At 49.9% G+C, this 25,242-nt stretch overlaps 8 protein-coding genes across 8 annotated transcripts; 5 read left to right on the forward strand and 3 right to left on the reverse strand.

Annotated features, from left to right (window-relative positions):
- Positions 1-1,027: 1,027 nt before the first annotated feature.
- On the forward strand, positions 1,028-2,145 carry ALTATR162_LOCUS5512 (uncharacterized protein; the record flags this gene model as incomplete). The annotated part of the gene is made up of 3 exons (XM_043313131.1): positions 1,028-1,051; positions 1,110-1,220; positions 1,339-2,145. The coding sequence occupies 3 exons, from the start codon at positions 1,028-1,030 to the stop codon at positions 2,143-2,145; spliced, it is 942 nt and encodes a 313-aa protein (XP_043169066.1).
- A 499-nt stretch (positions 2,146-2,644) lies between these two features.
- ALTATR162_LOCUS5513 (uncharacterized protein) lies at positions 2,645-5,502 on the reverse strand (the record flags this gene model as incomplete). Its single annotated transcript, XM_043313132.1, has 2 exons — positions 2,645-5,293; positions 5,347-5,502. 2 exons carry the CDS (start codon positions 5,500-5,502, stop codon positions 2,645-2,647), a joined length of 2,805 nt encoding a protein of 934 aa, XP_043169067.1.
- Positions 5,503-7,019: 1,517 nt separating this feature from the next.
- ALTATR162_LOCUS5514 (uncharacterized protein) lies at positions 7,020-8,065 on the forward strand (the record flags this gene model as incomplete). The annotated part of the gene is made up of 4 exons (XM_043313133.1): positions 7,020-7,428; positions 7,484-7,602; positions 7,654-7,702; positions 7,758-8,065. 4 exons carry the CDS (start codon positions 7,020-7,022, stop codon positions 8,063-8,065), a joined length of 885 nt encoding a protein of 294 aa, XP_043169068.1.
- Positions 8,066-9,232: 1,167 nt separating this feature from the next.
- ALTATR162_LOCUS5515 (uncharacterized protein) lies at positions 9,233-11,663 on the forward strand (the record flags this gene model as incomplete). Its single annotated transcript, XM_043313134.1, has 2 exons — positions 9,233-9,332; positions 9,382-11,663. 2 exons carry the CDS (start codon positions 9,233-9,235, stop codon positions 11,661-11,663), a joined length of 2,382 nt encoding a protein of 793 aa, XP_043169069.1.
- A 139-nt stretch (positions 11,664-11,802) lies between these two features.
- Positions 11,803-13,585, reverse strand: ALTATR162_LOCUS5516 (uncharacterized protein; the record flags this gene model as incomplete). Its single annotated transcript, XM_043313135.1, has 3 exons — positions 11,803-11,931; positions 11,988-12,997; positions 13,045-13,585. The coding sequence occupies 3 exons, from the start codon at positions 13,583-13,585 to the stop codon at positions 11,803-11,805; spliced, it is 1,680 nt and encodes a 559-aa protein (XP_043169070.1).
- A 1,516-nt stretch (positions 13,586-15,101) lies between these two features.
- Positions 15,102-16,035, forward strand: ALTATR162_LOCUS5517 (uncharacterized protein; the record flags this gene model as incomplete). Its single annotated transcript, XM_043313136.1, has 4 exons — positions 15,102-15,254; positions 15,309-15,657; positions 15,712-15,917; positions 15,967-16,035. 4 exons carry the CDS (start codon positions 15,102-15,104, stop codon positions 16,033-16,035), a joined length of 777 nt encoding a protein of 258 aa, XP_043169071.1.
- A 2,528-nt stretch (positions 16,036-18,563) lies between these two features.
- Positions 18,564-19,823, reverse strand: ALTATR162_LOCUS5518 (uncharacterized protein; the record flags this gene model as incomplete). Its single annotated transcript, XM_043313137.1, has 3 exons — positions 18,564-19,336; positions 19,386-19,731; positions 19,785-19,823. The coding sequence occupies 3 exons, from the start codon at positions 19,821-19,823 to the stop codon at positions 18,564-18,566; spliced, it is 1,158 nt and encodes a 385-aa protein (XP_043169072.1).
- Positions 19,824-23,273: 3,450 nt separating this feature from the next.
- ALTATR162_LOCUS5519 (uncharacterized protein) lies at positions 23,274-24,128 on the forward strand (the record flags this gene model as incomplete). Its single annotated transcript, XM_043313138.1, has 1 exon — positions 23,274-24,128. One exon carries the CDS (start codon positions 23,274-23,276, stop codon positions 24,126-24,128), a length of 855 nt encoding a protein of 284 aa, XP_043169073.1.
- Positions 24,129-25,242: the final 1,114 nt, after the last annotated feature.

Here is a 25,242-nt window from a genome sequence, read left to right on the forward strand (position 1 = left end):
TGGCAGTCGAATCTTTATCTCGACTTGTTGTGGCACTGTTGGCACGGGTCGGCCGAACATAGCGGTGATATACCCACTGCAACCGAACGGCGCATCACTGTTGGCGTCCCGACTTGGTCATGGGCGTCCGTGAATGCGGAAGTTATCTTCAGACCATTGGACAAAGTGCTTTCTAATGTCGAAATTCTTGAGGTCAACTATTCGGTGCGCGGGCCGATCGTATCCGGTGAGATAACTGAAGCTTCGATCACTCTTCGTGGCCCGCTAATGAGTTACCGTGACATTCAAAACCGAAAAGACATGTCACTTTCTTTCGAGGATGCAACAAGTGAAGATCCGTCATTGGCCACAAGCGAATTGAAGCATGGTCCTGAACTATGGGACAACTGGGGCTGTGATGGCGACGATACCGTACTTTCCCAGCTTTCTCTACTATTTTTCGCCGTGAACCCAGGGCCGTGGACTACTGGGCAGTACACGCTCATATTGGTGGAGACAGATCGTCCAGGCAGGTATATTCGCCTCGGTTTTGTGACAATACACTTCGCCGGCTGGTGGGCTATCTATGATACTGGAGAGTATGAGCATCTCCACAACTGGCAGATGGAGAGATACAACATCCGCTTCATCGCAATGCTTGAAGAGATGGATACACAAGTTGTAGCGTTAGTTTAGTCACACAATCTGTAGGAGGGAAGTTTTAGAATGCGAGGCGCCGATGCTTTTGAACACTGGGCGCGCCGTAAGCCATAATTAGTCTTCTCAATGAAGACGCTGCAGTAGTGTTGATAGGAATGATGGGTAGTTGACCAAGTTAGACGAGTGGATGATGTCGTTAATCAGCGCGATGACACCAGCCCCACTGCACCGCCACTAGAACCCCACCAAGACACCCCTACGCGTGTCCCGCCTCCAGCTTCCAGCCCGACCACTAGCCTCAGCCTCCACCAGACGCCTTCAAAGCAAACAACAAGATCGTTCACGTAAATACTACACACTTGGTTTTTATCATCATCAATCAGACAAGATGGCGCCCTCGGTCTCACTAGTCGTATGTTCCATCAAGTTACAGAACGCTGCTACTGTGCCTGGAAGCTAATGCGGGGCAGAACAAGCTCAAGGTACAGCTCAAGCTGTCAATATCGCGCCTACGTATGGTGCAGCAGAAAGATAGCGCAAAAGTTAAACAGCAGAGAAGAGAGATGGCGCAACTGATTGAAGTAAGTTTTCGACTTCCCACAGCCCATTGCGCATTACGTCGCGCGAGCGCAAGGCAACCGCGCATATCCAGACATCGCCGTATTCTCCTTCATGTCACTCATATTGATCTTTCTACAGGTCGGCAAAGTCCAGTCGGCGCGCATACGCGTAGAGAACATAATCCGCACCGACATCACCACCGAACTACACGAAATCCTCGAGCTGTACTGTGAACTCCTACTCGCGCGATCCCAACTCCTTGAATCACAAGTCTCCTCCTCAAATACTGCTTCCTCCGCGTCCACATCGACACTTCTCGACCCGGCCTTAGAAGAGGCCGTCCGCAGCATAATATATGCCGCGCCGCGAACAGAGATCAAGGAACTACATACTGTCAGAGCGCTATTGGTGGACAAGTTCGGAAAGGATGTCGCTGTGGCTAGCATGGAAGGAGAAGGTGTTGCAGAAAGGGTTATCAAGAAGCTGAAGGTTGAGACACCGAAGGAGGAGCTGGTCGAGGCATACATGACGGAGATTGCAAGATTCTATGGAGTACCGTATGGAACAGCTAAGAGTGAAGATGAAGATGAAGATGACGACGATGAGCCATCGGGCGGCGTGGCCGAGAAGGCGGAAGGCGAGCTCGAAGACCCCATAACTACCGACGACGCCGACCCGAGCACGAGCAAGAAGGCAGAAGAGAGGGCAGCGCTGGCAAAGGCCTCCACACCCAAGAAGCTTGGCCCACAAAGTCCGCTGCGAGTCGTTCCACCGAGCCCAAGCACAGACAATGTAGCGCCGAGATTGAAGTTGCCAGGAAGTGCGGCGGCGAAGGTAGCGAAAAGCGAGTCGAACACGAAGAAGCCGGTCAAGAAGGAGGATGGGCTAGGCAGGATACCGGACGTGGATGAGCTTGCTAAGCGGTTCGCGGAGTTGAAGCGATGATGTGTGTCAGTAGGAGGAACTTTGTCGTTTAGCATGGAGTTCAGTCGAGTTGTTAGATGAAGGTCCTTCCTCCTCATATCAGAGGCTAGTACATTGAGATCGCGCTTCATTGGGTGCATCTGAACGGAGTACAAGCATAGACTGTATTATCTCGTCAAAGCAACGAGCTCAGAGATGAAGAACAGCGCGCAACAGCCACGGATACAATGTTCATCTCTTACTATCTGGAATAGCCGACTACCCAGCTCTATGTAATAGCAGAGAAGCTACCGCTCCATGTACCCAAAAGCCTCAGGTAGGGTACCGTGCAATCGCCGCTCTCACATGTTCAGAAGACTTCAACTATAATACTGAGGCGGCGAAAATGTGTTGTATCTATACATTATTGGTATCACGCTAATACGCTTACGATTACAACTCCAGCTACGATGCATTTGCAAGGCGTAGATAACAGCGCTTTGCTACATCCCAAAACGGCGGTCACTTGCCTGCTTGAAACTTACAAGGCTCGAATACCCTTGAAGAACCCATTAGCCATAAGCTCCGGGTTCCCTTTGACTAGCTCCTTCATCCTCTCTACTTGTTGTTTCTTCGTCAGCCCCTTGCTCTGTACCTCTTCCTTCCACTTCGCTAGTACCTCTTTCAGCATGCGACTTCCCTCCTCTACTTCCTCTTTACTCGCTTGTACATAACCTTCCTCGTGCTTGCCCGCAAAATCTTCTAGTTCATCCGCTTTCCGCTTCGCCATGTTGATGACTTTTTGTGGGAAACGGACGAGCTCTGCGACATGGATACCAAAAGATTGGTCCGAGAATCCAGGTTCTACTTTGTATAGGAGGGTAACTTCGCGTTTCTTTTGTACGGCGGAAGCGTCCATGTCGACGTCTGCATCTGCATCGCCGTTGACAGGCGCGGCACTGCCTTCAGAGATATGCGCTACCACGTGTAGATTTTGAACTTGTGGATATGTGTCCACCAGCGCGGTCAACTCGTGGAAATGCGTGGCAAACAACGCAAAAGCACCAATCTCCTTGACGATGTATTCGGAGATTGCCCATGCCAGGCCGAAACCATCGTATGTGCTTGTTCCGCGACCGAGCTCATCGATGATGATGAGTGATTCTTTGGTTGCAGATTTGAGGATATTTGCTGTTTCTAACATCTCGGCCATGAAGGTCGACACGCCTTTGATTTGACTGTCACTTGCACCGACACGGGCGAGTATGCAGTCAAAGATGGTCAACTCGGCTTCTGAACAGGGGACGAAACATCCAATCTGTGCCATGAGGGCAATGACACCGATCTGTCTGATGTACGTAGATTTTCCGCCCATATTGGGACCGGTAATGATCAAGAATTCGCTTGAGTCGCGCACGAGCGAGACGTCGTTTGTGATGAAGGATATGTCGTCTTGCATCTCCATGCAAGGGTGTCGCGCTTCTTTGAGGACAGTGTTGCCGGTGCCGCGCGCGTGCATGGTTGGTCGGGTGTAGGATGTAGGTGCGTGGACGGAGACATGAGCAAAGGAGACGATGACATCAAGGTGTGCGAGTACGGCGGCAAGTTTCTCGACTACAGGGACGTAGGATGATGCTACTGAAACGACTTCGTTCACGAGGCCGGACTGCGTGCGGTTGTAGTTCTCGGAGAGCTGGTCGAATTCTCTGCGCTTTTCTTGTAGTGTGTTGGTGGTGAAGTACACGCCGTTCTTCTGTGTAGAGATCTCCTGGTACTGTTTCTTTTGTCTGATACAGCCTGCTTCGTTGCGGGTTAGTCGGAAGCACCAGCCGTTGACCTTGTGGTTCTCGAGGAAAAGCTTTTTGTCGGTGTCTTGGTTGAGGTCATCGCCCACACGCATGTGCTCTGATTCCATGTCACGCTTGAGCTTATCCAAACGCTTCCGGATGGTCTTCAGCGACTCATCGAACTCAGGCTTGATAATGAACTCGTGGTTGTCGAGCGCTTCGAGATCCACAGTAGTCTCCACCATGTCTTGTAGGCCTGCAAATGCTGTTGTGTATTGGCGGAGCTTATCGGTGTACTCTGCATCGAGCGGCTCCTTGTACTGCTCGTCCATAACCGCCTCGAGGGAGCTAAGAAAGCCCGGTAATCGAATGACGACTTGATATGCGCGTACGACGTCTTCCAGATTTGCGACTTTACGCTGGAACTTCTTCGCTAGTCGGTAAAGATCTGGTATTGAGCGTAGGTGCTCTTCTTGCATCGTCTGTCTCAGCTCAGTGTCGTTGACGAAGGCTTCCACCAGCTGCTGGCGTCTCTCAATGTCCTTGACGTTCATTAGGGGCTGTTTCAGCCATTGTGCTAGTAGCCGGCTACCAGTGGGTGTCTTGCAGTGATTGAGCAGTCCATACAAGCTCATATTCTTTGCACCGTCTCGTGGTCCAGGCATGAGGTTAAGTGCCTTCAGGGCAGCAGCATCGAGCTTCATATATTGTGAGAGGTCGTGTTGGTAGAGCTGGTATTGCCCGAAGTTCGATGAGTCGGACATGACGCCCAAGTAGCGGATCAGGCATGCCGCCGAGCCCATCGCCAGCTTCAAATCTGTCAATGGCAACGAGCCGGCCGCTCGTTCGTCTTTGAGTAATCGCGGGAGATCCTGTTCGATGTCTTTTGTGCCAAAGTCCGTTGCTGACCGCTCTGCTACGGCGCAGCCACAGTTGTCGGCGATCGTCCTCAGCTTGCCCAGCTCCACATCCTTCTTGCTAGAATCAACCTGTATCAAGCACTCCTTGACGCCGAGCTGAATGAGCAGGGATTCGAAATTTGAATACAGGTCGTTATCGAGGAACTCTGTAACGCCCAGCTCTCGCACACTTGCGTCTGCGAAGCATACACCCACATTACGTGCCTCTGATGCTTTTGCTGATACTTTGACCGCTAATATTATAGGCGCATTCTCGATCTGACCGCCCAATTCATCTTCCAGGTCTTGCAGGTTGCCTGGCGAGGCCTGCTTGACCACCTTCCAGTCCATGCGTTTACCTGTTGACTGCCATATCTCGATACGTTTGCTAAGTCTGAAGAGTGCGTCGCGGAGGAAGTTGCGGAAAACGGTGATGGTCATGGTTACGGATTCGAGGCCTGGTTCTCGTCCCAGCTTGCGGATAACGGCTGTGGTTTTGTACACCTGAAAGCATGTCAGTATCTTTGCTGCTCACTTATTGAGGTATGCGCGCTTACTGTGTTTGCGATAAACTTGGCATCTTCGCCGTGGGCGCTGTAGTAGTCGCCGCGGTCGAAGATGCGCACCGTCTCGTCATCTTTCTCAGGCAAGTTACGGAAGAACTTGCAGAAGCCTGACTCATCCTCCTCTTTCATCTCTGGTCGGGACGCCATGTCGATATGCTGTGGAAAGGCTGGTTGGGGGTGGACTGAGGTGCAACAGAGTGGAAGTTGAGACGATTGGGCGCGCCTTCCGTTAATTGATTCGAGGCGCGTCGACGCGTCCAGTCAGTCCACGCTAATTCTTATCGATAACGCTAGAGCTCTTCCAGTAGCCATCATTCTCTCCTTCATCATACACACTTCTGCACCATATACGCGAGCGTCAGAGGCATCCTTTGGCTCAATACTCTCGTGCTTTTTTTTTTTCGTCTACTTAAAATTTGGCTACATCTCAACATTCCCACAGCCACTCCTAATACATCTAAAGAAATGTTAGATCTATGCCTGCTTCAAAGTCGATCGATTCAATGCCCGAGATGGCTTGTGAGAAGACATGACTAGGTGGAGTTCCCAAAGGATGGAAGTTGCTGAACCATGTCAAGCAAGGAGATGCTGGAAGTGGTACTTAGGTACGCTACGAATCAGGGAGACCTATGATGTTCACGAAAAGGTGTACTCCTATCACAGGATCTTGATCTTTGAGGCTATCACAGTCAAAAACTTGTCACCATAACACTATTCCACTACTCGGGATACAGCCATGTCAAGGTAAATGCGCGATCTGCAAAATCACTGCTAGAAGCCGAGACGTCGACGGAAATGAGCTTCATGCCACGTGTAAGATTCTTCTACGTGAATGCTGCTTACATTGTACCTAGTACCTTTAGTCTGCCGGAGACGTTGTAGCGTGATTATATTGGACGCTCCATAACAAAAGTGTGCAAGGGAATTGGTATAGCGGTTAATGATTACTTAACCTTGTCGTACGCCATGAGGCGTTATATGCCTGTACAGCCATGTCTTTGTTGTACTTTCAGAGTGTGTGCGGCTCCTAGCCATGTCCTAAAATTGAAAACAACACCACAGTTTCTTATCGCAACGATGAGAAAAAGTTCCAAATGTGGAATGCGGTACCGCACGCTTGCGACTCGGCCCAAGACCTTGGCGATTCAACCAGCGTCAATGAGGCCGAAAAGTTCCTCGCCAAGCTGCCTGGGCGCAACGACGCGCGAGAAAGAGCCGCAACCCTTTGTTGCTTAGTCGGGGTTATGCCCGATAGTTCCCAGCTTGGGCGCGACGAGATTGAAAGACGTGACATCCGTAGGTAGTTCGGTTTTCGGAGATGTGCTGGGGATCGCGCGGATAGATTTCGGAGTGGTAAAACAAGACAGTCTTATGGGACTTACTGTATTTAACTCGATGGAGACTTCCATTTGATCGTCGGTGTTGAAACTTTGATCTCTTTGCTTCGGTCCTGCTGCGCATCATAGTCGTGCGTCTCCTTACGAATCGCCTCAGCCACGACACCAAATATGGCCCACAGATCAACATCACCAAGACATGTACTGCCTCATAGCCTCTTGCCAATGCATCTCCAATCGACCCCTTCCTCTGGGACAGCAACCCCTATTAATGCTGTCCCAACGACTCTTCCATCGATACCAATTCAACAACAACAAGTTTACACCATGCACCAATCACCGAACAATACATACACTCCTCAGGAGTCCTTCGAACTTGTGTCACGCATGGGCGTCAAGAAGGCGTATATGCGCATCGACAAGAGCTTCCTTAGTGCCTGCTCAGCTGGCATGATCTTATCCTTCGCATGCGCAACGCTCATCTCGACAAATACGGCACCATGGTACCAGGAGAACGCTCCAGGTCTCATCAAGACAATTGCGGCACTTGTGTTTCCATACGGGTTAGTCATTGTGCAGATGACAGGAAGCGACCTGTGTACAGGCAGCTTCATGTACACGACTGTTGCAGCACTGCACAGACGACTCAGCATCTGGCGGATGTTGAGGCACTGGGTTGTAACTTTCTTTGGAAACCTCGCCGGAAGCTTGTTCGTGTGTTGTGTGATCGTTGGATGTAAGTCTCCGATAGTGACAGTGATCAAAGATACGAAGCTGACTTGGTGTAACAGATGGTGGACTGTTCGAGGGGAAGTTGTATCGAGAAGAGTCGCTGCACTTCGCGTATAAGAAGCAAGTCGAACCAGAGTGGTACCAAATTTTCCTTAAAGCTATCGGTGCGAATTGGTTGGTATGTTTAGCATGCTTTCTTGGGTGTTCGGGTCGCGACTATGTGTCCAAGGTGGTAGGGATATGGTGGCCAACGTTCGCATTTGTATCCTTGGGCTTCGGTAAGTATCACGCCTTCGTACCTAAATTCGCAAGTAAACTAATTACGTGTACCAGATCACGTTGTCGCCAACATGTTCTTGATACCGAATGCCATCTTCCATGGCTCGCCCGACATCACTATCGGCATGTATATCTGGAAAGGCATTGCTCCGTCACTACTTGGGAATATTGTTGGTGGCGGTTTCTTCGTCGGAGTTCTCTACTGGTATCTACACATCCAGGGTCAAGACGACACTCTCATTGACGGTCATCGCTACGAATCGATAAGGAGGTCGTCGCAAGACTTGGGAAGATGGGTGAGGCTAAAGGAAAGAAAAGAGGTAACAGAAAGCCAAGAGCAGGTCTGCCGGGAACAGGTTTAAAAGTGGCTGTAGTATGGTTGCAGGAAGTAGTCGACGAACCTGACGCCACGATTTGGGTTCCTCGTAGCCAAGCAATTGACGTCAACGCTGGTACGTGCGCGCATCGATTGGATTGACTACGAGAACACCAACATCGCTCTTCATCCTCACGCACAAGCGTGTTTACTTCACAGATTTCTACCACTTAGAAGCATCAATCAAAATATGTTCGTTCATTGTTCTGATCGCCTTCGTGCCTATATAAGCTAGATCTGGGCTGAATAACCGTTTTCTATTCGCGTCATCGCATTGAGGGTCATAATTCATGACGAAGCTATGTAAGTTGCGACATTGCCATATTTAACTCAAGTCTGGGATGGGGAGTGGAGGCTGGGCTCCCGATCCTTGTGCGCGTCTTCCTGCTCGCGATACGCTAGCCTGACGTTTGTCTCTACCGGTGAGTGAAGGTGCATCTGCAGATGTAAAGGTATGGTGTTCTACAAGCCCTTTTCCAGCTTCACACGCCATATTTCTGACTGTACAACGGATTGTGTTGAACTCATACCGCGGTCCTGGCACCTCCGCTAAACACATAACAACGCCCATCACCGCCAATGTTGCATGGAGTTCAATGAGCCTGTCAGTCACCGCATAACTATCGGTCACAGTGATTACGAGGTCATGGTGCTGTACATCCTCTGTGATTGGTAGCTAATGCTAGCTTTTGTCTTCATCTGAGCACGGGCCACGCATTCGCACGATGCACACGCGGCGCCACAACGCTAATCCGACAACATCGAGGCATCAATCTAGAGAAGCCCTGCCATTGAAAATTTGGAAAGGCTTGGGCCCGGGTGACTGGCCTTTTCGGTATCAAATGCTCCGCGATGCACGGGAAACCTGGCCAAGCTGTCGTGGCACTCGACAGCACGTTGCTAAGCCTTTAGCCGGAAAGCGTGTATACGCCATGAAGCTTGTGTTGCGATCTTGTAGTGAGTATGAGGATGTTGCTTAAAAGCACATAAGGCGCTCCATTTTGCAACGTTTTTCATTACGAAGCCGATCGTTTGCCCATCTTTCCTACATCCGCTCGTTGCTGTACTTTCTGCTTTCCAGTCGGTCGTTTTTCTATTTCCCTTCTGAAATCCCTGCATTGCTCTAAATCCAAGATCGTACCCTACTATGACCATGAAGACCGATCTCTGGCTTCTTGCCGCTATCTTCTTTGGCGCTGCTGAGGCTGCGGTCTCTTCGAACTATACTGAAGCTATACTTAGCTCTGGGACTAGTACGCACCCTTCTAAACACATTGAATATCTGCTGACGATGTACTGTAGTCAAGCTCGGTAGCTGGCAGAACGCATACGAAAAAGCTTCCGCATTTGTTGATACCCTCAGCGCCTCCGATAAACTCTCCATCATCACTGGTAGTAGTGCTGGCAACTTCTCCGGTCTTGAGATCCTCGATTCGTCTGCCAACCCCATCAACTACTACTATGTTACCGCTTGGCCAGCAGGCATCGCAATGGCCATGACCTGGGATAAAGCCATTCTTGAGGGTCAAGGTCAAGCGTTGGGGGCAGAATTCAAGGGGAAGGGAGTTAATGTTGGTTACGCACCCACTGTTCAGCCTCTTGGACGTTCACCCTGGGGCGGCCGAGGAGGCGAGAGTTACGGCCCCGACTCTTATTTCTCTGGCATTATGGGCGGCGCATTAGCCAAAGGAATGTCCGCTAGTGGTGTCATTCCTGGTGCAAAACACTACGTGCTCAATGAGCAGGAGACCAACCGTCAAGGCTCGAACAGTATGGGCGGTGGAATAGGTGGAGGTTTCGGGGGCCCTGGAGGCAACTCCACAGATGGTGGCGCTGGTGGCGCTGGTGGCGCACCCCCGAGCATGCAACGTCGTCAGAACATAGCGGTTAATTCTACGATATCTTCTTCGGAAGCCTACAGTGTCGTGGTCGACGATAAAGCTCTCCATGAGACCTACCTCGCACCATTCTACGACACGGTCAAGAACGATGTTGGTGCTGTCATGTGCTCAATGAACCGTATCAATGGTACATACGGGTGCGAGAACCAGGACACGCTTTCAAGGCTTCTCAAAACCGAAATCGGCTTTCCCGGCTTCGTCAATCCAGATGCGGGTGCTCAGAAAACCGGTATCGACTCCGCCAATGCGGGGCTTGATTACGGCTCATCGTCTTCCTGGAGTAACGATACACTTATCGCTGGCATAGCTAACGGCACCTTCACAGAGGACCGTCTCAACGATATGGTCATTCGCAATCTCATCGGCTACTTCCGCCAGAAGCAGGATGTGAGTTACCCCACGCATGCAGGATACACAGACCATGTAGATGTCCGTGGCAAACATGACGAATTGGCGCGCAAATATGCAGCAGAGTCATTAGTGCTGTTGAAGAACACTAACGGTGCTCTTCCACTGACCAAGAACCGACGTGTCATATCCATCTTCGGTAGCCACGCCGCTCCTCGCAACGTTGGACCGAACACGGCCCTCACCGTTCAGTCTGGTGTTGCCGATACCATGGAGGGTCATATGACTCAGAACGGCGGCAGTGCAATGTCTTCGAACGCATTTCTGGTCACTCCATTCCAGGCTTTCAATGAAAGAGCTGAATCAGAAGGGCTCATGCTCAAATGGTGGCTTAACAACACAGTTGTCGAAAGCTCGGGTGGGGGTATGATTATTAGTGACGGTACCGGTACGGAGATTCAGGAGACCACTCTTGGTATGGCAGATGGCTCGGATGCGTGTATCGTCTTCATCAACGCGTGGGCTGGTGAGGGAGGAGACAGAAGTGAGCTTGCGAATGCGGAACAGGACTACCTGGTTACCTACGTAGCGAATAACTGCAACAACACCATCGTCGTTGTCAACACCGTCGGCCCGCGCCTTCTCTCCCAGTGGGACGACCATGAGAACGTTACCGCTATCCTCTACGGTGGCCCACTCGGCCAATCTTCCGGTCACGCCATCAACGAAGTACTTTTCGGCGACGTGAACCCTTCCGGCAAGCTCGTACATACGCTCGCGAAGAACGAGTCCGATTACGACTCGAATTTCCAGATCAGAGAAGCATCCGAGATTGACTTCACGGAGGGCAACTTCATCGATTACAAGTACTTTGATCAGCAGAATAAGAGCGTGGGGTACGAGTTTGGTTACGGAATGAGCTACACTACTTTTGAGTACGCATCCAACGTCACTGTCACTTCAGACAGTGAGAAGCTCGCCCAAACCTATGCGACTGGTGCACGTGCTGTTGGCGGCCGCGAGGATCTATGGGATATTGTTGCCACTTTCAGCACCACCATTACCAACACAGGCCGTGTCGCTGGTGCTGAGGTCGCACAGCTGTATGTCGAATTCCCCGCTGCAGCTGATGAGCCGGCCAGGCAATTGCGTGGTTTCCAGAAGGTTATGGTCAAAGCTAGTCAGACCAGGAAGGTGCAGTTTGAACTTCGCAGGAGAGATCTGAGTGTGTGGGACGTCATTGCGCAAGAGTGGGCGGTTGTGAAAGGAGATTATAAGATGCATGTCGGAGCTAGCAGCCGGGATTTGAGGACTGTGGCAACGATGACGGTGTGAAGATGCAGTTTGGTTGTAATATCGATTAGTTCAGTCGGTTTCCTTCCTAGTATGTATAGCAGAATATGCCTGATCGTACGTTATGAGCTCTCAAGCCTTGACGTCAGGCGCCAGACCTCCAAGTACGCGTCGTCATATCTCACGACAGATCAAAACCGGTGTACCCGCTCGCTGCCGTCTCTTCAATAGTCTTGTAATAAGTCGGCACGCCGCCGAGGTAGATCAATGGCTCTCTGGCCTTTCCAGGGATGTTGGTACCCATATACCACTGTCGCAATGTCAGTATACTGCGTTTTCCTCATCTGTTTCCTTCATATGACTCACCGAATCTACGCTGGGCAGTAGCGACGCGTTAGCGAGTTTCCAGATGAGCTCCTTCCACTGGTCCTCGCTCTCCTTTTGCGCTACCACCTTGCGTAAGGACTTCTCCTTCATGTGGTTCATCGTCTGCAAGATCCAGTTACCCTGGAGCTCAGCGCATGTAGGACCATTGCATAGTGCAGTCGGAGCTTGTGGACCGTAGGTGAAAAACATATTGGGGAAGCCTGCTACTGCCATACCGAGATACGTCTTTGCGCCCTCCTTCCAGTGCTCGCTCAAGCTCTCACCTGACGGACCACGGATATCGATCTGTTTCAGACCACCGGTGATGGCGTCATATCCGGTCGCACTGATTATATAGTCGAACTCGTGTTCCTTATTCGCGGTCTTGATACCTTTCTCTGTGATCTCTTGGATTGGTGTACCCTTCTCGCTGATGTCAACAAGCGAAACGTTGGGCTTGTTAAACATCTCGAAATACTCATTCTCCAACGAGATGCGTTTACAACCAAAGGCATACGGTTGCTCCATAGGGGCTAGGATGTCTGCAACTTTGGTGTCATTGATCTTCGCTCTTGTCTTGTCACGCCAGAAGTTGTATGCTTCGCGATTGGCTTCCTTGGCGAAGAGCATATCGTAGTACGTCGCAAGCCAAAATTTGAAGTCACCCTCTGCCCACAGCTCTTCATATGTTTTCAGTCTCTGTTCTGGTGTATCGTCGAATGTTGATTTCGGCAGAAAATTGAAAGAGAAACCGGAGAAGCTGTCTGGGCGTCCAGCGAAGAGATCAGGATATTTGGGCTTCGGAAGAGCTTGTTGAGGGAGGTCGTAGTCGACTTGTCCCATAGGCAATGACATATTTGGCGTCCGCTGAAAGACTGTAAGATGGCCAGCCACCTTACTCAGCTCTTGAGCTAGCTGGATGCCAGTGGACCCTGTGCCAACAACGGCCACCTTCTTGCCACGAAGGTCAGGTTCCTCATGAGGCCAATATGAAGGGTGTAAAAGTGTTCCTAAGCGGCGTTTAGTACGGTTCACAGCATCGGCAACGTTGTCAAACCTTTGAACGTGTCGATCCCTTTCCAGTCGGGAATGTACCGCTTCGCCGCGAAGCCGGTGTTCAACAACAAGAACTTCACTTTGTATGTCTCGCCAGCCTTCGTCTTCACCGTCCATCTCGCTTCCTCATCACTCCATATCGCAGACGAAACGAAGGTGTTGAACTGCGTATCCTTTCTCAGGTCCCAAACCTTCGCCACGTGATGGAAGTAAGTGCGGAGCTCCTGGCCACCTGAGAAACGCTGCTTCCACGTCCAATCTTTCCAAAGTGCAGGATCGGAGAATTCGTAGTGGGGAATGGAGCTGTCGACACGTGCGCCAGGATACCGGTTCCAGTACCACACACCTCCGTAATCTGATCCGTGCTCGACAAGTTTGACACTGTAGCCTGCATCGCGCACAACCTTCAGCTGGTATACACCGCCGAAGCCTGCACCAACGATCAAGGCATCGAGCTCGTTTACTTGGGTTCCGTTTGTTCCATTGGTGTCGTTAGAACTGCCGTTCAATGACAAGTTCTGAAAATCGTCGATAGAGCCCATGTTGTGTTATTACTCCGCTTCCCGACACACTGGTTGAGACAGAGTATCGAGGAAATATGCAGTCGATATCACTGCAGGTGTCGCTGACAGAAAGAAGACAGGGAGTGAACCAAATGAGTGGAGAGAAGAGGATGGCTTGGACCTCGGAACGCAGGGCTCCTCGCGTACCTTAACTGTTTGAGCTGCTACTCATTGGGCGTTGATGTGCATAGCGCATTACGCGCGTGCAAATAGTTGTACAGCTTTTTATTTTCGTTCCTGGAAGAATACTTTGACGGATCCTGGCAGCAAGCCTAAAACAGAATAGTGACAGAAGGTAGCACTGTAAGCCCCGCTTGCTTCAGTGCAGGGTTCCCCTCGACTCAGGCCATGTCGGAGCTGTCAAGGCCCTTGCGGTACGGCTCGCCCGTTTCTTAGCTAACGGTATTTTGTGTAGCGAAAGTTTAGACTGGGATGATGTTTGTGAAACTTGCTGCAGCCCTGACAACATCACGAAAATTACCTAGACGCATACATGGCGTGCTCACCACGCCTTAGATTCTGCACAATCGCGGAGTTGGGCTCCTAGAGTCGATGTTCAGTTGCACAATTGCACGTGAAGGATGCGGGGCCCTGCAATGTTACATGCATGGGCGGGAGGTTCGGGCCTTTTATAGAGGGGCCACTAAGTCGGTTGTATTATCAAGGAAAGACGACGCGGGCGCTAGATAAATCGAAAAACTTCATTTTTTGATCATATCGTGTATTGAAGAAGCCCTTTTCGCTATGTGTTACAAAACTGGCAGGTCATACCACGTGTGCTTACTCCATACCATTCGAATTAACAATGCATTCGATGACGGCCCGTGAGGATGACCGGAAATTCAGGTTTAAATTTCTGGTCTATACTTGCAGAACGATATGTATATTAGCAGGATTGTTTGTCTGAGAAAGGATTAACAGTCTTGAAGTCTCAGGTTAGTGGAGACGTGGGTGTATCGAGCGTATTAGGAGTTCAGTCAGTTCGTACAAAAGGGCCGACGTCACTGACGCAGCGCCGCTACGTCTTGCACAAGCGGAGAGTCGGGGAAAGGTTTCGGGTACTACGGCAGTGCAACGGCTCTCATTCAGGAGACTCGTGTGGCTGCAAGTGGGGAAACTGTCCCGAATGGGGCTATCGCGGGAGAAGAATCTTCTTGGGAGGAGTGAAGGACATGGATCGGGGCCATCGGGCCAACGTCTTGAGCATGGTCGAGGTGCTCAATGTTCGTTGGCGCGAAGCTTCAGGTACAGGTTACTGATTACTCGTCCATGAATTATTACAATGATTGGCGGAGGCATGCTCGTGTGTTACAAACTGCGAAGAGGTTGGAAGCACAGTTCGGGAACATCCGTTTGAGGGCTTTCTCATATACACCTCGATATCAATTCTCTTGAGTGCTAGTATAACGTGGTGTAATTTCTTTTGGTTGTTGAGTGTAAAATTACTTGCTTCAACAATTGGCGAAGCCTCACTGTTTTTCTACATACCAAAACCATGGCGATGAGTCCGCTGGAACAGGCTCTCATCGAGACATGGACTCTTTACGCATTTGGAAGCGTCGCCATCATGCTGAGAATCTTCTCACGCACGAGAATGGTCGGCATCGCTGGATGGCATCCTGACGACTATCTGATCTTCTTTGCATGGGTAAGTGAACTCGTTCATTCAAAGAGAATATGCAAAAGACACTAACATCTGCAGGCATGCTACACAGGCATGACGATAGCCGCTCATATTGTAGGCGGAACCGGCGATACTTCGCACCTGACGATGGAGGAACAACAGTCATTCACCCCTGAGCAGGCAGCCGCACGCCAAAAGGGTAGCCAGTGGTTCATGGTCGGTTGGTTCACCTACATCGGCCTGATCTGGACTCTGAAGTTGAACATGTTGTTTCTCTACAGACGAGTGGTTAGTGTAGTGTGGGTAAAAATGTTCATCATCCCCACGATGGTATTCGTCGGCGCAACTGGTATCTCAATCTGGATTCTGCTCGGCACAGCATGTCGACCTTTTCACAAAATATGGCAGATTTTGCCAGACCCAGGCCGTGAGTGACTCTGCACCACTTTGAGGCAATAGTGAAATCGACTGACTTTGCCAGAATATTGCATACCGCAAAGTCCAGCATTTTTGGTAACCATACTGGTGCTGAATCTGTTCACGGATGTATGCATCATGCTCATCCCAATCCCCATCATCATCCCACTGAAGATCTCATGGGGCCGCAAGATTGGGTTGATGGTCATGTTCTCTGGCGCAATCTTTATCATGATAGCAGCAATCTTGCGGGTTTACTTCGTTATGGCGGTAGGTGTCTCTAACAAGAAGAAGCTTCGCCTGCTAACAGTCGGTCCAGCTCCAACAGGGTCAAACAGCGGCCATCTGGTCCTGTCGAAAAGACATCGTCGCAGTCATCATTGGTTAAGCCACCATCATTCGTCCTCTATTTACCCGCCGGTTTTGGAGCAGTAACTACAATAGCCCCTCTTCGTACCCGTCGAACAAGCCATCAAACGGCTACGAGTCGCACGAATTGTCCGGCAGTGGAGGCGACGGGTCGAAGGCGTCGCGCCTGGGGTTCCGCAAGCCAAAGGACCCGTACAATATTAGCGTGCTCCAAACGGCGCAAGGGAATGAGAGCCAGGAAAGGATCGTCGGGATACAGCAAGACGCTGGGTACGCGACACGGGAACCAACTCAAAATAGTGATCACAGCGGCCGTGGTTTGGATATTACTGTCAAGAAGGAGGTTGACGTCTCAACGTCCGCGGGGAAGCAGGAATTTCATCACTCTTGGAAGGCAGTATGATGTGTAAGGGAGTGATGAGCTGGTATGAAGCCTGGTGCATCGCGATCATAAGCATGGAAATATGGTCAACAGCATGCCACGCGTGACGGGCATGCGGGTTGGAGCCAAAGGCCATGACTACATCTCAAAGGATGAAGGCCAAAAGCCACTAAAGGCTCCGGCGTCGAATGAAGGAGGAATATGCAAGAAGAAAGGCTTATTCAAAGGGAAAGCTATCTCAATATACTGATATGATAGCTGTTATAGCGACGCCTAGTCCCAGAGGTGCTTCCAGATTTGTTCCTTAATAGGAATACTAACGATGTTTGTCAATCTCTTGAAAGTAGCCAAAAGCCGTGACATTCGACATGACCTTTGATTTAATCAGGATATCAGGGAAACGAAAAGGTTATGTAGCTACCCCCAGTGTCCCTAGTAGCAGTACCTCACTCCGTAGTCTCTGTCTTCCGGGTACCTACCGTATGGTTGGTATACCTTCACCTCTAGCAGGCCCTTCATCAAAAATACAGACACAGATATCATACCAGAAGATATCTGCATGGAGCAATCATATCGAGATGCACATTACCCAAGAGCATAGAGCCTGGGAGAGGGTGGAAAAGGTGGTGAGAATGCTTGGCAAAAAGAAACTTTCACCAGAGTCAACCATCAACTTCTAAACGACGACAGCATGGTCAACTGAAGCGCAAAAAGAAGAAGCCCGACGTGGGGGTCGAACCCACAACCTTGAGATAACCAATCGAGTCTGATTAGGACGTGAAAGCTAAGAGTCTCACGCTCTACCGATTGAGCTAGCCGGGCGATGCTGTTGATTGATGAAAGAAAGTGGAAATGAAACAGTATTATCCGCAGACATTTGAGTTTGGAGAATAATCTCTAGACCGGAGTGATCCAAGTATGGCTCTTGTTCACGTTGCTGAAGTTTGGATTGGTGGTTTGTGGTAGCAAAGAAAATTTCTTGCGGTTGTGTGGGGCCGACGGCGGCGGCGGCGAAGGACCGGCGAACATCATGTTCATAACCTATGGGAGCCGTTAACCAAGATCGTTCAAGCGGATACTCTTCTACACTCGGATTCGTTATCTAAATGTTCCGGACAGCATGTCGCTTGTCGAATAGACCGCAATCGCAGGAAGGGGGTTGTTGCACGCGCAGTCGTGCAGCGACGCCAGCCATCACCAACGACACGTTCAGCTTTCGGGGTAAAGCATTCATGTGTCGACGCCGAAGATACGCAACCTAAAATACTGTTACCGGTTCTAAGCTTCGAGCCCGTTTGCTGCTTTGTAAGTCCGGACTCATAACAAGTAGTAGTACTGCCCATCACTCCGACCTCCTGAGGATACGTAGGTAACCCCAAGTTCGGCTTGAGCGCTCTCCAACGCCAGGTCGAACTTGGGTAGATGCAACAATGTCATCGGATGGGTAGCATATATTAGGCTCTTGATGGAGTAGGTCCCTAGGGGGAGATGGAGACAATGACGACGCAGCTGAGCGCGGCTCAGCGTAGAAGATCGATTACGATGAAGGAGCAATCAAGACCACAAGAATATCGCATATATGTCGTTACGATTGAGACTGAGATGTCAACCTGGTGTTGAGGTATACATGTAGTGTTACCACCTGTGGACACCTTACACTTCCCAGCTGCAGCCCGTGATGACGTATTCATGTACCTTCGTGCACAGACCACCATCCTTTCTCGGAACAGACGGCCTCATCCCAACCACGAGCCTCGTTCTTGTGGCAATCGACGTTTAGACAAGCTTTCCGATCAACGTCTAGTGTGAGGCTGAAGTTTGACATCCTGGGGACGGTGGTCAGCCGGGTGCTAGTCCAGGTACCACAGCTACCTTATCTGAGCATTGGCATGGGCCTTTACTGAACGTGCCGCCGTGCAAGCACTCTCAACAAAGAGTTTTCCTAGCAAATCTTAAGGCGCGATACTCGAGGAACGCTATGATGTTGATGAAATAGATTGATCTTTCGTTATATCATTTGCTCATACATCGTAGAAAGAAGGACTCGTAATATGCGCCCATGCAACTTTGCCGTCCCAAAAAGGTATAATCGCGACCCAAACGCCTCGCTGTGGTACAAGAAACACCCTCTTAAGCACAGTAATATCGCCACAATCGCCGCTTTCTCATCGATAAATCACCTCCTCCCTAAGTACGCTTCTTGGTGGACTAGGTGCTCGTGGCGCAGGAAGACTCAACCTCCTCGTCTCAACCTTGGCTTCCCTCAAGTCGATTTCTCTCTCCAGCTCGCTCACATCATGGTATGTTCCCACATGCTTGACCAGGCTGTCTACTGTTCGGCAGATCGCATCTACATCCCTGCCCCTGCTACAGATTGTGCACGCGTACTCGCCATCCGGAGTATGACACTTGATAACGAAGCGCTGGGCAAGGCGAAACTCCCGAGTCTCCATGATATCGGTTTCGTATCCAGACGTCTTGTCGAGAATGGTGACTGGTGTTCGCTTCCCGATCATCCAGAAATCTTCACTGGTGACGTCGAGACGAATGCCGCATGCGGGACATGCGCAGCTGCCTCCGGGGGCGAACGTGGATGCCAGTGGTTTACCGGGCATGTGTTGTAGATCGAGAGCGTAGCGGCAGAAGAGTTGCTCCGGACCATCCATAATCGCACTAGGTGCGTGTTGCGAAGGAACCAAGGAGCGCGCCGGCGATGCGGGGCGAAACTCGCCGCCACCTACTTGCGAGCCTCCTAGACGCTGTTGTGCTTCTTGTAGGGCTGCCATAGAGCCTTCTCGGGCTTGGTTCGAGGCGGCGATGAGCTTGGCCATATCGGCACGGGTCAATTGGCGGTCATTGTAGAGGGCGTCTTGCAAGACGTTGATGACGGTTTGCTGGAGGGAAATAATCTGCGCTTGCAGTTGGTTCTCCACGATAGCTGTGGGGAGAGTCAGTATTGTAGCTGCTGTCGCACTCAGGAGACCTACCATCGCCCTGCGCAAACCGGCTGCCCATTCTGCCATAACCCTGATCGTACATTCTTTGAATCATCATGCCGTCCCTCTCAAAGTTGTTTCCTACGTCATCGCGCCCTCCCCATTGTCCGCCTCCTCCACCGTTCTTCAGTCGATCAATCTCCTGTTGTCTGCCTTCTGCTTTTTTCTGCGCGTCTTCAAACTGCTGTTTCAGCTCCTTGATTTCGCCATCTTGCTTCGAGTCGCGCTGTTTCTGTCGGTGCTGTTCACGCCTATCTGCGACGCGTTCCCACAGTCCCATAGACGCCGTGAACGTGCCGACCAGTGTAGACGCTAACGTGGCGACGATGAAGGTTTTCTAAACCGCGTGGGTTAGATTCACAATCACAGATAAATCCACAATGTGTGTACCTTGAGCTTCTTCTCCTCAATCCATGATGCGTAGTTCATTCTCGCGTTGGTGGTGATGAGCAACTAGGCTCACACGTCGCTCCGAATCGTAGAAAGTGCCGAGTAGATTGCGTACTCTCAAAGTCGCAAGTTCGAAGGACAAATATTGCGCGATCGACAGATGCTAATATCCAACTCTTGTTTTTGATCTGGTAGAAGCCACCGCCTTTTCAAATATCGAAAGTACAGAAGAATAGGGTAGGAAAAGAAAAGCGCGGAGAGTAAACCCATCACCCCTCCGCGCATCCTCAATGACGCACTCTGTCCTCCACCTAACCTGTAACACGCGCGAGTCGCGGCCCCAAACGGCGCCCGACCCCAAGATCACCCGTGCATGAGCAAGTACGACACCTGATTGCACCAAACAAAATGTCGCGCAATTATTCGGGTGGGTGGGCATGGGCGCAGTTCACTGACCGCTGCTTTCACGATGCGGATGTGAGCCGCGCCAGCCAAAGTGGAGGCGGCATGTGCAGTGATGTCATGCGGCTAGCCGCCTTGGATCTAGGCAAAGCGCAGGAAATGAGACGCCGTGTGGGCGATGAGACCTCGGGAGTCGGGAACCGCGACTTTCTAGCGTGAGCATTACCGTGAGACGTCAGAATAAACTGGATAAACTTGTTGACGATGGCGCACGTCTTCGTAGTTTGGTTACGTCCACCTAGGGGAGAAATAAGCGTTTCCGCCCCATGCCCGCCAACAAACATCGTGTTCTCTACGACCTCCGCTTCCATACAAACTTGCGAAACCGCTTTACGGTTCATATATGTATCCATATATGTTGCTAACGGTCCGCATACAACTAAGTTCCTGTCGTCAACGGCCGCTATGTGAGCTGACTGCATTCCCCTTTCCATAGGTGGATTACTATCCGTCTAGCGATGAAAATGCCCAGGTACCGTTAGATCCTGTTCTGATGTTGTACAAGATACGGAGCTCTTTATCATGAGAAATTAGATGACAAACTTGGACTAGTCCGCCTCAAATTAGATGGGAGTTTAGGCCCTTGGTATGTGCAGGGCATGAAGTGAGCATACGCCCTTCGCCAGACGCAGTTTTGCCCAACATCAGGGTCTGCTAGCAGGAATGCATGGATATGATTACAATGATGGGTTGAAGAGTTGATAATGTCCAAATGACGGCTGCGGGAGGGGTGCTTAGGTAGGTAGGAGTTATACAGTGTTGTAGGTTGCAAGAACCGCGCTAACAGCCACCGCAAGAATGTAAGCACTGTATGGGATCGGAGAATGTGGCAGATGTTCAATCGTCTAGGGAAGGAGGGCAGACGTCCTTCATGTATGAAGATGCCCAGGTGCTGTCAGTCATCAGTGGGACTGGTGCTGTGATCACATTCATCCAGTCGCTTCCTGTTCATTGAGTACTTAAACGTAGACGATGCTAACGTCAACTCTTGCACATACAAACGTGAGACACTAGAAATTAGTTCCCTTATCCGTTTAGCATAGATCATAGCGCTACAACCAGTACCTAGGTATCATCGAGTTCCTTGCCTACCTAAGTAGGCATTCTCATCAAACCTTGGAATCGTGTCTCGTCCTTCTTTCCTGTTATATAACTATAGGTTGTGAAAAATTATCACAAGACGCTACATGAAATTCGCGGTATGATTGTAACACGAGATGGCAAAAGCTGAGCGAGGAGGACGATTATGGTCCCAACATGTTTGCTTCTCCCGCTCGCGCCTTGGCCTCTGAACCTGCTCATAACCTGCGCTCCGCGCGTCAGGAGATTGACAAGAATTATTCTCACGACCTCCCCACCTAGTGTAGTAATCCAGAACTTTCCCCCACTATTCTCTTGTAGTGTGAAGCAAATACTATTGCCTATAACTACCCCTCACAATGATGTACCTAGGTACCCAAGATGGGATGTCACCATGTCAGCATATCACGTGGTAAAGCGGGGTTGCGATGTCCCGCTTTTCTGCTTGTTAGTTTATCTAGTTACAGACTCGAACACCGTCTTATCCTAAACAAGACTAGTTTTACCCCATCATTGTCTCTGTTCATATCTTCATCCATCTAGTTCGTCTATTCGGACTGCTCCTAAGTGCTCAAGGTTTCTCAGGCTCATTACCATGCTTTGTGCTCTTTGCATTTCTATGTTCCAAGGCCTGGCAGAGAATACAGAGGGTGATCACCATGCAAGTTTCGAACATCTGACCTTGGCGGCGAAATCAGGTTGCAGGATATGTAAGGGTCTATGCCATTTGCGCGATGATCTTGGACCTGATGAGATCGGTGAGTTGTGCACGGGTCCCTTCCTCCGGTTTCGCTATAATCACTATGGCGATGCGTGTCCTACAATCGAGTTCCTTCACGGAAAAGCACCCTCTGTCAGCCAGGCTTTTTCGATATCAACCTGGCTGAATGGAGGTACTGTTCACCCAAGAATAATCGAACTTCATGTCTCTGGCCCTATAGCAACACCCGATTGGTGGTCGGAAGGCTTGAAGAAAGCCAAGGCCGATCTTCTCGATGAACCTTGGCATGTTCAAGAGGACAAACATCCTCATCGTTATATCCCTTCGGATACTGGCGATCCAGAGGTACTCAAGCTTGCTCTCGAATGGTTGATGTCTTGCGACAGCGACCACGAGACCTGTGAGAAGATTGCGAGATCACCAACAACAAAGAGATATTATCCTCCGCGTCTGCTTGACGTTGCGCCGTCATCTTTTGACATCTACCACCTGCTCATCGTCGAGAATGTTTCACTTGACGACACCGGCTACGTAGCACTCAGTCATTTTTGGGGGGAAAATCCGACTTTCTTGGCCTTGACAACTGCACAGTCCGCAACAAGCAATCTGGATTGAACGGATTGATTGACTTGATTGGTTTAACCAATCTAATCAATCCAATCCGTCGCTTCTTGAATTTGCGCCAATCTGCAAGCAAATCAATCTTAGACCTTCAGATTGATTGATTAGATTGGTTAGATTGGTCAGATCGTTATTCCAGGAATGTAGATTAAGATCGAGTAGTCCGCCTGCATTGTCTGTGACATCACGTGATGATAAGAAAGTCACGTGCATATAAGCCGATGAAACAGCTCATCACGAATTCGGCATCTGCCTCGGAGATTCGATAACTCCTATGTATAAATTAACCAATCAAGTCAATCAAGTCAATCTGAGCTACTTCAAAATAGCTTCAATCAATCCACAATCAATCAGCAGCTAGGCTGCTGACAATCAAGTCAATCGACGACTCTGAGATTGATTGGATTGCTTGTTGCGGAGTCTAGACAACTGAGAACATGGTTGAGTCACAACACGGTGTATTGGCTTCATCACTGCCAAAAAGTTTTGTGGACTCAATCCAGATAACTCGCAAATTAGGGTTCCGATATATTTGGATTGATAGCCTCTGTGTCATACAGTCAGGGCCGGGGTCGGAGACGGACTGGCAAATACATTCGGCCACCATGGATCTGATATATGCCAATTGTGACTTAAACCTCGCCGTGTCTTGCGCAGCAAATGCGCAGGAAGGTGCCTTTGTTGAACGAGATCCAGAATTTCTACAACCCGCCCATGTCTATGTTCCCCTATCAGTGGATTTACGTCATACAGAAGACCGACGCTGGTCTGATGCATCAAGCGCCTCAACATCGAACAGTGAGCAAAGAGCTGTATCAGACGAGGGACACACTACCAACGAAGACATGGATGTCGCTGTACAATCGCAGTTAGTGACGATATTCATGGGGCAATACGATTTCTCATCGTCTCTCTGGGACCTTCCTCTACAAAAACGGGGATGGGTAGTTCAGGAAAGAATCATGGCTCCGCGTACGATATACTTCGGCAAAGACCGCATCTACTGGGAATGCAATGAGAAGCTTTTGAATGAACATCTCCCCTGGGGAACTCCAATGTCTGGCGAACTGTTCGACTACCACTACAAGAAAGAGTTTTCCTTACCATACGTGGTAGCAAACCCCCCAGTAGCGCCATTAGCCGATGGGACCATTGGGTCGCTGCATCTGAATTGGCATTCGACTGTTCAAGATTATAGCGGAACGGAGTTGACTTTTCCGAACAAGGATAAGCTTGTGGCAATTGCTGCGCTGGCTACCAGATACGGTCGAGTTTTCCAAAGCCCGTATGAAGCCGGACTGTTTCAGTCGGATCTCCCAATCGGGCTGTTGTGGACTGAAAATCTCCCAGAATTGCGCAGATCTTGCACAGGAAACGAATGGACATACGAACAAGGTTGGCAGGAGCAAGTTCGGCCAGACAGCCGGCGGAATCCTGATTTTCGAGCACCTTCCTGGTAAGTCAATACTTGCGTCATATCCGCTGGTAAATTGTTTGACATTCTGTTCCAGGAGTTGGGCAAGCGTTGACGGTAGGGTTAACTTTTATTTTTCCAATTGGGGCTATGGTGAACTCAGTTGGTGGCAAGAATCACAGAAAATATTGTCGTCTGTAGTGAAAGTGAATAAGGTCCTTGTCGATGTGAGGAACCCCTACGGTCAACTCACATCAGCAGCCATAATAATCGAAGGTCCAATCTCGGCATTGAGACCATTCGAAGAAGGTTCAAGGGGCCTTCGCGTAGAGCCACAGATGCACGATGCTTCCAGCCGACTTTTCGCTTTCCACATTCTTGAGGAGAATCGAAGGAAGAAGAATGTTGGTATTCAACCAAATATACATGGACTGGTCCTCGCTTCGAGTGATCTGAAAACATATAAACGCATTGGTTGTTACCACTGGAAAGGTCCGGTTGGATCACGATATCCAGCCGCTAGGTTTGAGCGAACTACCATTACTATCATCTAGTTATACAGCAGGATATATCTAGGGTGTCCACTATATGAGCTTGCCTAATTATAATATGGAGCACATCACATCTGGTTGCCCAACCACTGCTTTGCTGCTTCCTCTCTTATTTCGCTTTAGTTTGGTAACGTTGTTTCATCCTATACGTCGTCCGCATAAGTAGCTAAGCTTTGGAGCGATCTTGTAGGCTACAGAAGGCTGTAGACCGACTCTGGCAGGGCCGGAGGCCTTTAGTGGGTCAATTTGATGCAGGAAATCGAGTTAGTTTGGCCGGGTTTCTTTCCATACAATCATTATTTGGGATATTAGATTTGATTTCACCATTTCCTTCACATACGACCATGTGACACTGAAAACACGCTCACGTGTCCGATCCGTCAAAATGTTGTTACGCCGCTTATAGTCAATTTACTGTTCTTTGCTTACTGAAAACAGAAATCAGTTTTGACATAACCTGAACAGCGACCACCATTACTTCGCTCCAAGCCCTTAACGCCTGCATCAGAGTGATATGTATGATACAATCGACCACCTCTATCACATACGACCACAAGAGACGACTATAAACTGTTCAAGCAACAGACGCGTATCCTCCTAACTGCTGAT

Source organism: Alternaria atra, assembly GCF_907166805.1.
Source record: "Alternaria atra isolate CS162 genome assembly, contig: 25, whole genome shotgun sequence".
NCBI lineage: Eukaryota > Fungi > Ascomycota > Dothideomycetes > Pleosporales > Pleosporaceae > Alternaria > Alternaria atra.